The sequence below is a fragment of the Sciurus carolinensis genome, chromosome 12, assembly GCF_902686445.1.
Source record: "Sciurus carolinensis chromosome 12, mSciCar1.2, whole genome shotgun sequence".
Classification (NCBI taxonomy): Eukaryota; Metazoa; Chordata; class Mammalia; order Rodentia; family Sciuridae; genus Sciurus; species Sciurus carolinensis.
In genome coordinates this window covers 104,681,830-104,694,654 of record NC_062224.1, presented here as the reverse complement: position 1 = coordinate 104,694,654, position 12,825 = coordinate 104,681,830, and the positions used below count along the sequence as shown (strand labels likewise).

General features: G+C 44.8%; 1 protein-coding gene across 1 annotated transcript in view; it reads right to left on the bottom strand.

The window, feature by feature from the left end:
* Positions 1-1,356: 1,356 nt before the first annotated feature.
* The window catches only part of Stx6 (syntaxin 6), a 39,804-nt gene continuing 28,335 nt past the window's right edge, over positions 1,357-12,825 (bottom strand). Inside the window, exons 7-8 of the mRNA XM_047520686.1 lie at positions 11,495-11,589; positions 1,357-2,929 (exon numbers count right to left, since the gene is read on the bottom strand). Coding sequence (XP_047376642.1) covers positions 2,853-2,929; positions 11,495-11,589 — 172 coding nt within the window. The 3' untranslated portion in view covers positions 1,357-2,852. The remainder of the gene's footprint in view (positions 2,930-11,494; positions 11,590-12,825) is intronic.

Below are 12,825 nucleotides of genomic sequence, written 5' to 3'. Positions count from 1 at the left end.
TCTGGTGTGAATTCTGAAGTCGTGCAAGATCCTCATGTAACACACACACACACACACACACACACACACACACGCGCACGCACACACACACACACACACCACTGCAATTCCACTTGCCACATAGTCCAAAGCATACGTTGCACTGTGATTTTTCACAGTCCTCACAAAATCAGGAACAAAAATTAAGAGGACTGAAAACTGAAGGTATTTTGGTTTTCCAGTTGGAGTCACACTCCGGCAGGCTCAGTGGTCACTCCCATCTTGCCCTCCAGATCGGTTACATCAAATGTTCTTCCCGTACACATGGATGTTTATGAGCTCTCTGAACTCTTTCTCTGTGATCCATCACATTCTGCCAGTTCTTGAAAAATGAAGACTGAGTCTTGGTGTGGAGGCTGAAGGGAGAGCCCGGCCGCCAGCAGGAGGTGCTCACAAACAGCGTGGGTGTCCCTGTCACTCCCTTTCTCCCCAACATTGGGGCACAGGGTGAAGGGAACACTTAGGTTATCTCCATCCCCAGGGAAGAAATATTTTGTCCTTGAAAATAAATGTAGGCCCCTGGCTTGTTCTCTTCACTGCCAGTTTGGAGTCTGAGTGGAGGCCCTTCCAAGGAAGCTCTTCTGCAGTGACCCCCGGGCGAGCACGGCAGGCTCAGGCTGGCTCTAAGTCAGTCTGAGGCGGGAGTGGGAGTCCCTGCAGGAGAGCCTGTGTTAAGTTGACCCTCCCTCTCAACATGTCCTACTCCGCTTCCTCTCAATCGGGTCTCAGCCACTGTTCAGAGGACGCCTTCCAACAGAGAGGTCAAAATGCCACTCGAGAGAATGGAACAACATGCAGCCCAGGGTCACCCAACTTGGCCCTCAACTAATGGGAGTGTCTTACTCATTAAATGACCAGGTGTGTTCTAAGCAGGCCGTACTGACAGAGCCTGGTGACAGCAGAACAGCGAGGCTTTTGAACAGGGGTCCTGGTCATTCTGAGGAGCTAGCCACTTCTCATACTGAGGGTGTGAGAGCGGCCCTGGGTGAGGTCCCATGTACCTTTAACAGAAGACTTCTCTATTCCAATGCAGACCGAGGGACAGCCCTGATCTAAGTTTGCAGAAGCCTATCTGAATAAGTCTTAAAACTTTTAAAGCATAAATAACCTGGTATACTATATTTGAAGCCCTTTGTAATAGTCACTTTTTTCCTAATTTAAAAAGAAATAATTTATTTATATATCAAAATTTGAGTTGAGTGTAAACATGGATGCCAACCACCCTTTCAGTTTTATAAATTTGCTTTTAGCTTTCATTAATAGGCAGATTTCCTTACCTACCATGCTCCTAAACAAGATAGAATATCCTCCTTTAAAAATTGTTACAAATATTTATTAAAAAGTGCAATTCAAAAGTTAGCTGGGCAAGCGCGTTTGTTGCAAATCACAAAAAAGGGGAACTCCCCAAAACCCCAAAACAAAACCATAAGAAATACAAACAAAACAGAGAATGGTAAGGAAAAAAAAAGAGTGCCGAGGGAAGCAGGAAAAGAAAGGAGGAGTCGAGGCTTACGCCGCCCAGGGGCTGCTGTTCTTTCCAAGTGCAAAAGACAGCAGTGGAGAGGCCGGAAGCCCCACTGCCGAGCTGTGGCTCTGGGTCCAGCCACTACTTTAACACCAGGTTATGCATCAGGGAAGTTATAAAAAATATTCTATATACATGTGCGCATTTGAGGCCTTTAAAGTCATCAGAAGCTTGACGTTTAGTGTCTCAGCAGTTTCAGCTACTTAAGCTCAATTAAAGCATCCTATCATTAAATTTGGATTGGCTCAGTTATTAGAATGGATGATCCAGTCAAGCTGATATCTTCAGGAAGAAAAGAATCAAGTTCACTTACCCATATTGCCATTACTCACAGGGTAAGAGAAATCTGGTCCAGAAATAGCCTTTTTGTGTCAAGATGGTTTCTGCTAAATGTAATAAATGTACTAACCACTCCAACCCCATCCCCCAGTGTAGACTGCCAACGGAATAAAATGAGTGTCCGTGAGAATAAGCCGGCATCCTAATCCATGTGAGTGCGCTGCTGCACTGATCAGCAACAGTATATGAAAGGTTACCCTAAAAATGTAAGTTGCACCGCTGGGAAGGAAGCCCTGGGAAGTGAGGTGAAATCAGCAGGTCTGGCCCCGCCTCTGGCCACACTGTCACCCTTCCCCAGGCTGCACCAGTGCAGGTCCCGCTGTGCTTTTAATTGCTCTCAGCCACTAAAGCCAAACACGGTCAGCACCCCCAGGGTGTTTCACTATTTCCCACCCCCCCCAAAAAAAAAGCACCTGGAAATGCAATTTTATCTCAGCACTGATCCCTGAAAAATGAAACACTGCATTTGCTGTCACAAACTGCTTCTGAGCTCTGTCCTCATCAATAGCCAGCTCTCAGGGAGTAAGAAAGGCTAAAGCAACGGAAACGAAGCAGACCCAGCCGCCGCATTCTCCACGGGCGCCTTGTGAGGGGACAGCAGAGGAAAAGAGCTGCCGGAGACGATGAAATGAGCGGCAGCACAGCTCCAGGGGCGACGCCGATCCCTCCGGGTGCCTCGGTCCCTCCTCAGGAACGCGGTCCAGCGAGGCAAAGCAGTGGCTCGTGTCCCCCAGACAGAACGGGCAGCAGGGGTGTCGTCCAGCCAGGGGTGCAGTCCCTCTTCCTCTTCTCGCCAGTCCTGCCAGCGCGGAGGGAGGAGCCATCTGGGTGGAGTCAGAAAAGCCAGCGCAGCCACACGCTTCCAGGAGAGGGGCTTGGGGCGCCGAGCGTGCGCGCTGCTCCTCCCCGGGCTCACGTGCAGGAGGAACCCTCGGCCACGACGCCATCATCACAGCACCAAGAACAGGATCAGTACGACCAGCAGGACCGCGAAGAGGACGGCGATGGCACACCACTGGCGCCGATCTGAAAGGCAGGGCAGGAAGATCAGCCCTCTCGGGCTCTACGTCCCCCAAACCCCGTGCACGGAATTCAAGGTGACAGGGCAGAGGACCTGGACCCTGCCTGGGTGCCTGGGATGCTCACGGTGCTCTGGCCTTGGCCTGCACTTAAGGCTCATCCGCAGCTTTGCCAGTCCCCTGAAAATGGCCTCATAATAAGTATGTGCTCCCAGTCCCAAGTCTTTAATTAAAATTCGGAGCTCTTAGCTTTTTTCTGGTCGTTAGTGCACCCTGGAAAAGGTGCTGGAGTTGGTATTACAGATCAAAGCCTGTCTGCTTTAATCTCCCACCAAACTCAAGTCGTTTAATTCAACGATGATCACGTTCTTTTCTCAATGAGAGGGTGGAAGGGAGATGAAAGCTGCTGCTGGTCACTTCAGGAAATGAACAGCTGAGAAAGCTCTTCTCCAGTGAGAGCAGGATTAATTTCACACCATACCAGTCAAGTAAGAAGCAAGATTACTTAGCCAGTAACTGTGCTAAAGTAATTTATACGGCTCATCTGTAAATGAAAGTGGAATGTCTTTTCTGAAACCTTCCACACTACCAAGTGAAAACCACAGGCACAGAACACAGGCCTGAGTCCCTCTGAGTGGCTGAGAGCAGCCAGGGCAGCAGGTCAGAAGAGTGGGGACAGCCCAGGGAGGGGTGGGGATGCCTGTTCCAGCTCGGTGCTGCCTATGGTCCAACCTCTACAACAGCTGCCTCACAGGGATGTAGTGGGAACCCACACAGACAAGTGCAGTCACGCAGTGCGCGGCGTGGCGTGGAATACAGGGAGCGCTGCCATCAGGAGGCTTCCTCACCATGGCAGAACCGGCTGGCTTTCCAAAGGTGATCCCTGCTATCTGCCACAAAGGGTCTGACTGACAGAGAAGAATTCCACTAGCCTATGAAAAGGCAGCTCAACCATTAGGAGTAAGTCCCACTGAACAGAAGCATAGGGTGCACTGACTCAGTGGGTTACTGGAAAGCCTACAGGTCTCAGCACCCAGAGCTGTGAGACCTATGCTGTCACGAGGCTGGATCTAGGAAAACAGATGGCAAACATCTCCCCAAAGCAAAACATGCACCTACAATTTTTTTTAATGATTTTTTTAATGAACCTTCATTTTATTTTATTTATATGCAGTACCAAGAATCAAACCCAGTAGCTCATGCATGCCAGGTAAGTGCTCTACCACTGAGCCACAACCCCAGCCCACGATGATTTTAAATGTCACAGAGATGAAAGTCTTAAAACTGGCTAAGGGAACTGCCATCAAAGACAGGAAGTAAAGCCAGTACCGTCTTAACTGCTCACACCTTGCCCACCTCAGCCACGCCAGGACCCACTAAGTAACCCTGTGATCGGGACCAAGATCCCAGTCAACACGCATCTGTTCTGAAGCAGTGCTGCTCCAAAGGACAGGGGAGCAGGCTCTGTCTCCACACACAATGCTTTCAACTTGCTCAACTAACTCTTCCAGAAGGCTTGCGAATCTACTTTCTTTTTTTCTCTGTAAAGATCTGAGCTTCCAGTTCCCAGTCCCGCATGGATGTAGCTTAGAAGTTACCACTTGGTCCCAACAAGTAAAAAGCTGAACTGAACACAGAGTAACTCTCTTAAATCCATCAGACAAGTAAGGCCACAGGGTAGAAGGCTGCCCCTAACACTGGAGAAATCTGGCGAACACAGAAAATCACAACAGAGTGGAAACCCACCAGTAGCAACCCCACTGGAACCAGTGCACGGAGGGAAAGCTGAACTCCAGTGATAAATGCTAGAAGTCTGGTGTGGCTGAGTCTCGACAGAAGAGTTCCAGGGAGTTTCTTAAAGGGGCCTCCCACACTTCGGTGAGCTCTACCTTTTGAAACTCAATCAGATTCTCACAGAAAATGTGGAGAAAAATATCTTCTTGCTTCTGAAAGATGAAGGGATAAAAAAACCATTCTGCAAAAAGCCAGAGAATTCTGTTCTGAACAGGACCAGCCCTCTGAAGAAACTATTTTACCAGAGCCTAACCTGCTGGGGTTTATCAGAGCCTAACTTCCTACTGGGGAGATAGGAAATGACCAACTTCAATTCTAACCTAGGCTTTCCCAGAGCCTAACTATAACCCTCCTGTGTCACCTGGATAAGCCTGAGTGTGGCGATGACTTAAGATAAAACAGCAAAGATGCTATCCATGGAAGAAAGAATTGATATCGGGACTTCATGAAAATTAAAAACTTCTGCTCTTTGAAAGACCCTTTCAAGAGAGCAAGACAAGTCACAGACTTGGGATAAAATATTTGCCGAAGACACATCTGGTAAAGGATTGTTATCCAAAATACACAAAGAAACTTCTAAAATTCAACAATACAGAAATGGTCTGGTTAAAAAATATGCAGACACCTCACCAAAGAAGATAACTGGATGGCAAGAAGGCCAAAACCCAAAACACAGACACCACCAAATGCTGGTGAGGCTGCGGAGCAACAGGAACTCCTGGTGGAAATGCACACAGGTGCCACCATTCTGGAAGACAGCTCACTGATTTCTCACAAGACTGAACGAACATACTCCTGCCATAACCAGGAAGCAGTTATTTACTGCCTGTTATTTACTGGAATGAACTGAAACATGTTCATACAAAAATCTGCACCTGGATGTTCATAGCAGCTGCCAAGACATCTGACAGCAGGTGATGGCTAAATCGAATTAGTGTCCCATTATCCGTAGTTTTGCTTTCCACAATTTCAGTTACCTAAAGTCAACTGTGGCCTGAAAACCTTAAATGGAAAGTTAGAGACATAAACAATTTATAAGTTTTAAATTACTGCCAGGCACAGTGGCACACTCCTGTAATCTCAAGGATGCAGGAGGCTGAGGCAGAAGGATTCCAAGCTTGGTAATTTAGACAGAACCCATCTCAAAATAAAAAATACAAAGGACTGAGAATGTAGCTCAGTGGTAAAGCACCCTGGGCTCAATCCCTAGTACCAAGAAAAGTTTTTAAATTGCACTGCTCTGACTATCGTGATGAACCCTCATGCCCAGGGAAGTGCACCACCCTTCATCCCTTCTCCACACTGTATGTGCCACCCTCCTTTAGTCACTCAGCAGCCACCTTGTTGCAGAGCTGCAGTACTGCAGCACTCATGCTCAGGCAACCTCCTCGTGGCCGCCGTGCTGCGTCACGCTGCCTGCACACCACCCACCCCACTCCATCTATCACGCAGGTGGGAATCATCTCACACTGCTGCAAAAATGGTGAAAACCATACAGAAAATTTTAAGAGGCCACAGTCGGACAACTTTTATTATAGTGTATTCTGTAATTATTCTACTTTATTATTAATTGTTGCTGTTAATCTCCAACAGTGCTTGATCTGTAAACTGAACTTCATCAGAGGTGTAGACATACACAGGCAAACCGTGTATACAGGGCTTAGCTAGAGGACCCCCTGGGGGTCTTGGAGCCTATATAAGGTGGGAAAGACTGTAAACTGTGGTACATTCAGACAAAAGAATACTAGTCAGTGCTAAAAGAGAAATGAACTATCAAGCCATGAAAAGGCATGGAGAAAACTGAAGTGCCTTTACTAAGTGAGAGAAGCAGATCTGAAAAGGTTCTCCACATCTGACTCCAACTGTATTCATGCTGGAGAAAGCAAAACCATGGAGACAGTAAATGGATCAGTGATTGCGAGTGGTGAGGAAGGAGGAAAGGATGAACAGGAATCAAAATCAAAACCACGAGGGGCTGGGGCTAGGGCTCAGTGGCAGAGCACTTGCCCAGCAAGTGTGAGGCACTGGGTTCGATCCTCAGCACCACATATAAATAAACACACAAAATAAAGGCATTTTGTGCATCTACAGCTACAAAAAAAAAAAAAAAAAAAAAAAAAGGTTTAAAATAAACCCCACAATGAGCTACCACCTCACCAATGACAAAGGTTATTACAAAAAAGACAACAATGACAAAAGCTGGCAAGGAGGAAAGAGAACTCTTATCCACTGAATGTAAATGAGTAGAGCAAGTATGCAGAACAGTATGAAGGTTCCTCAGAAAACTGAAAATGGAGCTCCCTAGCAACCCAGCAGCCTCCCTTCTGGGTATACACCAAAAGAAATTAAATCACCACGTTGAAAACACACCTGCATGCCCACGTGCACTACAGCACTATACATAAGAACCAGAGGTAGAATCAACCAAAAAACAGAGAGGTAGAGAAAATGTGGTACATCTACAAGATGCAATACTATTCAGCCATAATAAGGATGAGATCTGCCATTTTGGACCTGAAGGACATTATGTTGAGTGAATAAGTCAGGTAAAGAAAAATAAACACTACATCATCTCACTTATATGTGAAAAAAGATCTCATGAACGTTGAGAGGAGAATAGTGGTTACCAGAGAAAGAGCAGGAGATGGGAGAGGTTGGTCAACAGGGACATGGTTATATTGTTTGACAGGAGAACTAAATTCTGGGGTTCTATGGCATAGCAGGTGACCAGAACTAACAATAATGCATAACACAGCTCAACACAGTCAAGACAGAGGACTGTGAATGTACCCACCATAAAGAAGTGACAGAACTTCAAGGTGATGGATGTGCTAAGTACTGAGTGGATCACTACCTAATGCATACATGAACCAAAACATCACACTATACCTTGTAAACATGTACAAATATTATGTGTCAATTGAAAAGTTAAAAGGAAAAAGAAATTTTAGGGCACTGAAACTTCTGTATGTGATGGTGGACACAGCTGTCATATTTCTGTCAAAATCTGCAGAATGAACATAAGCCAATCTCAAAAAACTAAAGGATGAATGATATTGCTAATAAGTGGATGATGACACATAATGGGGGGTGGGAGGGGTTAGTGTTAGGGTTAGAGTTAGGGTTAGGGAGGGGGGCAAGAATGGGGGAAGGAAGGACTGTATAGAGGGAAAAGTGGGGTGGGAGGGGTGGGGGGAAGGGAAAAAATAATAGAATGAATCAACCAACATTACCCTATGTAAACTTATGATTACACAAATGGTATGCCTTTACGCCATGTACAAACAGAGAAACAACATGTATCCCATTTGTTTACAATAAAAAAAAAAAATTCAAATAAACAGAGTGCTGATGCATCTTGAAAAAAAAAAAAAGTCACCCTAAATGTAAACTATGGATTCTGGGGGTGATAATGATGTGTCAATGTAGGTTGATAGGTTTTAATCAATGTCCCACTGTGGTATTAGAAGTCAAGAGAAGCCTGGTAGAGGGAGGAAGGGTTATATGGGAAATCTTCATACTTTCCTTTTGATTTTGCTGTGAACATAAAACTGCTCTAAAGAATAAAGCTTATTAATTAAAAAAGAGAAGAAATGTTTTCAACAATTTAAAACCACGCTTACTAAATGATTAGTTCATATTTTTACAGGGAAAATAACAGAGAAGGTAACTGCTTTCCCCTGCCCCAACCTCAAGCACCCTCCTGTGTTCACGGGGTGGGTGGGACAGCACCAGGGCACCCTCAAGGCCTGATTCCCACCAACTCAGATCCCCAACTTCTGGCTTCCATCAGCCTCTTAGCCAAACCCCTACCACCTCCAGTCACTTTCTCTTCTACAACTTCATTAAGCAGGAGTTTTCCTCAAGCAAAAGCACACAGCACCCGAGTCACCGCAGCCAGGCCTGCTCTTTTAAAGGCATTTTCCTTTTGAAGGGGTTAAGCTGCTTCTCAGGCATGATCGAGGTAACTCCAGGGAGCTGTTGCTATTGGACTCTTCCCAGCACCTCTTGCAAGGCTTCAAGCACAGAAGGAAGGGGCATAAACCACAGCAGCTTTTGGGACCTGAAGTGAAAAGTCTTAACCTGTGTTTTGTTTTCTTTCTTATTATTCTTCTGCTTTTTTTGTTTCTCACTCATGCTAAGCCCACACTGCACACTGTGCCACTGAACTATAATACACCCCATCCCTTCATCAGTCTTGCTAAGCTTAGGGCCTGGTAGACAAAGGCGAATGAAGGGAAGGGAGGAGATGGGAATGGAAAGACAGTAGAAGGAACTGGACATCACTTTCCTGTGTTCATGTATGACCACACGACCAGTGTGACTCCACATCACAAGCACAAAAATGGGAAGTTATACTCCATGTATGTATGATATGTCAAAATACATTCTACTGTCAAGTATAACTAAAAGGAACAAATAAAAATTTTTTTTTAAAAGTCAGACGGGAACAAAGGGAACTCCAAAGGTAGTTTGTTTTTTTCCTTCTCACTCTCAAAATATTTTCCTCTGTTAAAGAGAAAAGATGAATGACAGAATATTGGAAAGTAAGAGGGGTGGAGAATTCCCAGTATCATTACAAATATACTTCTCTGGTAGAAAAATGATAAAAAGTAAGTGTAGAGTCTTGGCTGACTTCTCCTGTGAAGCGGTCAGCCAAGGGCAGGGGAGGAGGGCTCTGCCTCTCTAGAACTGTGGAGGTGCGTGCATTACTGCCTAATCCAATTCTGGTGTTTTCATACACTTCCTTTATGTACAGATTTGATTTAAAAGCAGTGAGCGCCATCAAAAGTTAGGGAGGAGACGGGCACAGTGGTGCACACCTGTAATCCCAGCTGCTCAGGAGACTGAGGCAGGAGGATCGAGAGTTTGAAGCCAGCCTCAGCAAAAGTGAGGTGCTAAGCAAATCGGGGAGACCCTGTCTCTAATTAAATACAAAATAGGGTTGGAGATGTGGCTTAATGGTCGAGTGCCCCTGAGTTCAAGCCCCAATATTATGCTGCCCACAAAAAAAAGTTAGGGAGGAGAACAGAGGCAAATACAAATTGCCTGCTTGACAAATCAGAGCAGACACCACCAACAGGAGGAGGCCCCTGTGGTATTTCTTTTAGTAGTCAGCAAAGGTTAAAATGAAAACACAAGCAACCTGTCCAAAGTGAAGAGCTTTCAGGACAAGTACTGTTTCCGGGCTCTTTTTCTTGTACAAATATAACGAAAGTTCTTACTCTGCTTCCCAAACTTCCCCTTTGGGAGAAGAGAGAATAAAGCACAATCAAGTCCAGTGCTGTTCGTACACACAGAGGCGCTGACCACAGTGCACTATTCACATCAAGAACACTGGAGACAAAGACAGTGTATCTTTGTTCACTTGCTCTTCCCAACATGACTGGTGCTGAAGTAGCTACTTGACTTCACAACTAACACACACACTGGTGAGGGGACACTGTTTAAACTGCTTATATAATACTTCATCAAAAAGTTTTTTTTTTTTAAGTGGAGGGGTGGGGGTGGGAGAGAACAGAGGGAATAAAAAAGACGACTCTGCAAGCCTTTCTCTAAGCATGTATACGATGCACCAAGCTGGTGCCTAGTTCCCATTTATACACAGCTGCAGACAAGGGAGAGCCTGCTATAAGCATAAAAATACTTGCCCCTGGAGAGAAAGAAGGAAATAACTAGATTTCCTTTGTTTTGGATTTGACAGGTCCTCTGCCCCCTAGGGTCATCTGTTGCCTTAAGGTATTTTTTAAACATCTCCTAAGTACTAATATGTTGTAGACAATGCTAAACACTTCTACATTATTATTTTATGTAATCCTCACAGTGTCCTTAAGAGGTAGGAATCAACCCTTTTTCGGCAGTGCTGAGGATCAAACCCAGGGCCTTGCACATGCTAGGCAAGTACTCTGCCACCGAGTAGCCCTCAGCCTATTTCCATAGATAAAATGAGCCCAGAGAGCTGTTATGTAACTTGGCTATACATTAAACTGCTGCAGAGTAAATGTGCACATATTTAAGTCTTCTATGTCACATGCACCTTATAGCAAGAAATTAACAGAAGAACGAGGTATCAAGAAACAGGAGCTTCTAATGGGGTCTGTGGTCCACGAACACTTAAATTACCTCAGGGAGTCTCTCAAACCACCAAGCCACCTCTACCAGATAAAGATGATGTTGGAGGGTTTTTATTTGTCTGTTTTTTAAATATATTACTCTCCAGATAATAGGGGAGATGGGCTGTAGTAGTCAAAAATATGAAGCATCATTGAAATACATCTTCCAACACAGTAACTGATTTGAAAACTGTTACTCCATCATCCTATCCTTGATACAAATTTGCTAGGACATTTCATTATGAATTTAAATACGATTTGAATTAAATCTACAAGGCCATCTTATTCTGACATAGTAAGTATTTTCCTATCAATGAGAGAAAGTTCCTAGAAAAACAATAACTGGCTTAATTACTGCTTTAAATAAGTTTCCTATTTTGGCAAGGAAATAGGGGGGAAAAAAAGGGATTTTGTAATTGCATAGAAAGTTGTCCCACTAAGAGAAAAACCACCAAACATTGGAGTGAGGGAGACCACAAGGCCCCTTTCCCAAGTTAGGGATACAAGCAGAAGCTAAGGCCTCGACATATCTGTCTTTGATTCTCTGATCCTAAAGTATCTCAAACAAATGTTCCCAACAAAGGGATCTGCACGGACATATCTGTTAGGGAACCTCACAACACTTCAGAATTAAGTATGAATTCTCAAGATTTAAACATACATACCACTGGTCATGTGAGACACTTTTGCAAGTTTCTTCATCACATTGTCTAGCCGAGACTGAGTGCTCTCCAACTCGTGAGAGAAATCATCCAGCATGCTATAAAGGAGAGACAGAAGGTAGGCAATAAGCATACAACTCAGCAAGGCACAGACCATGGAATTACATCAGGATCTAGTTCCATTACAGCCAACATAAAACAGGCAACACTGGGATTCAGCACCCAGTCTATTATTCAAAATTCCTTGGGAGAAGATATGCTTTTGATTTTGGAATTCTGGGAGTTTTAAAAAAGAAAAAAAAGATAATTTATGTATGCTACTATTAGTCAACTTCCCCAGCATGGTCTGAGGCATGCCCCCCCCACCATAATCAACACATTTACATTTCTGTGGGGAAAACTATTAAGATTCACAGTTGCACTCAGTTCTGAAACAAGCTCACTGCAAATTAAGAAATAGTAGCCTGGGTTTTTAGAGCTTTCTAGATTTCAGAATTGCAGATGAGGCGGTGTGGACCTGACTCCACGATACCACATACTCACTGGCAATGCAGCACAGGAAGCAGAATGCAAGCTCTGAGAAGGCAGGCAGCCAGGCTTTGTCCTTGCTACCTTGGACAAGGTACCCTACAACTTTTGGGGAACTGTTTTCTCACATGTAAAATGGGGCAATCCTACCAGTTCAGTTCCCCTCACTGGGTATCTGTGAAAACCATGTAAAATACAAAAGCATTTTGTGTCAGTAAGAGTTAAGGAACGTAATTTAATGAGACGTCGTCTCCCTGAAGCCCTCGGAGCTTTATGGTAATCAGAAAGCCCTAGCACTGACATCCCTGCTGGTGCATCCCTCTCCCCAACCCAGAGAAGCCACAGCTTCCTCCAGGAGAACCAGCTCTAGGAGGCGGTTTCCCTATTGCTGGCCAACGTGTAGCTGGGAAAGAAAACACCAGACTCCTGTACTTTTATTCCAGCAGTGTTTCCTTCGTAAATTACTACACATTCCAGGTCTTTCAACTTTTGATTAGCACATGATTATTTTAAGGCTAGAATTAACACACCAATTAGTACCAGGGTTCTGACTACAAAGGCCTTCTTAACTCTGACAGTGTCACTGGCAGCTAGAAACTACTGGTCTTGACACAAGACATCCTGCCGGATTTGGGACTACCAACTCCTCATTAAGTCAATTACTAAATAAACTCCACATCGACAACTAAATAAATTTTATTCCTTACCTGAATTTTCAAGCTAAAACATTTCTAGCTCCTCTTAGAGCCTGGCAGCACTGTAGCCCTGCAGCTGGCAGGCCTCTGTGGGCAGGGCCAATGCTGAGA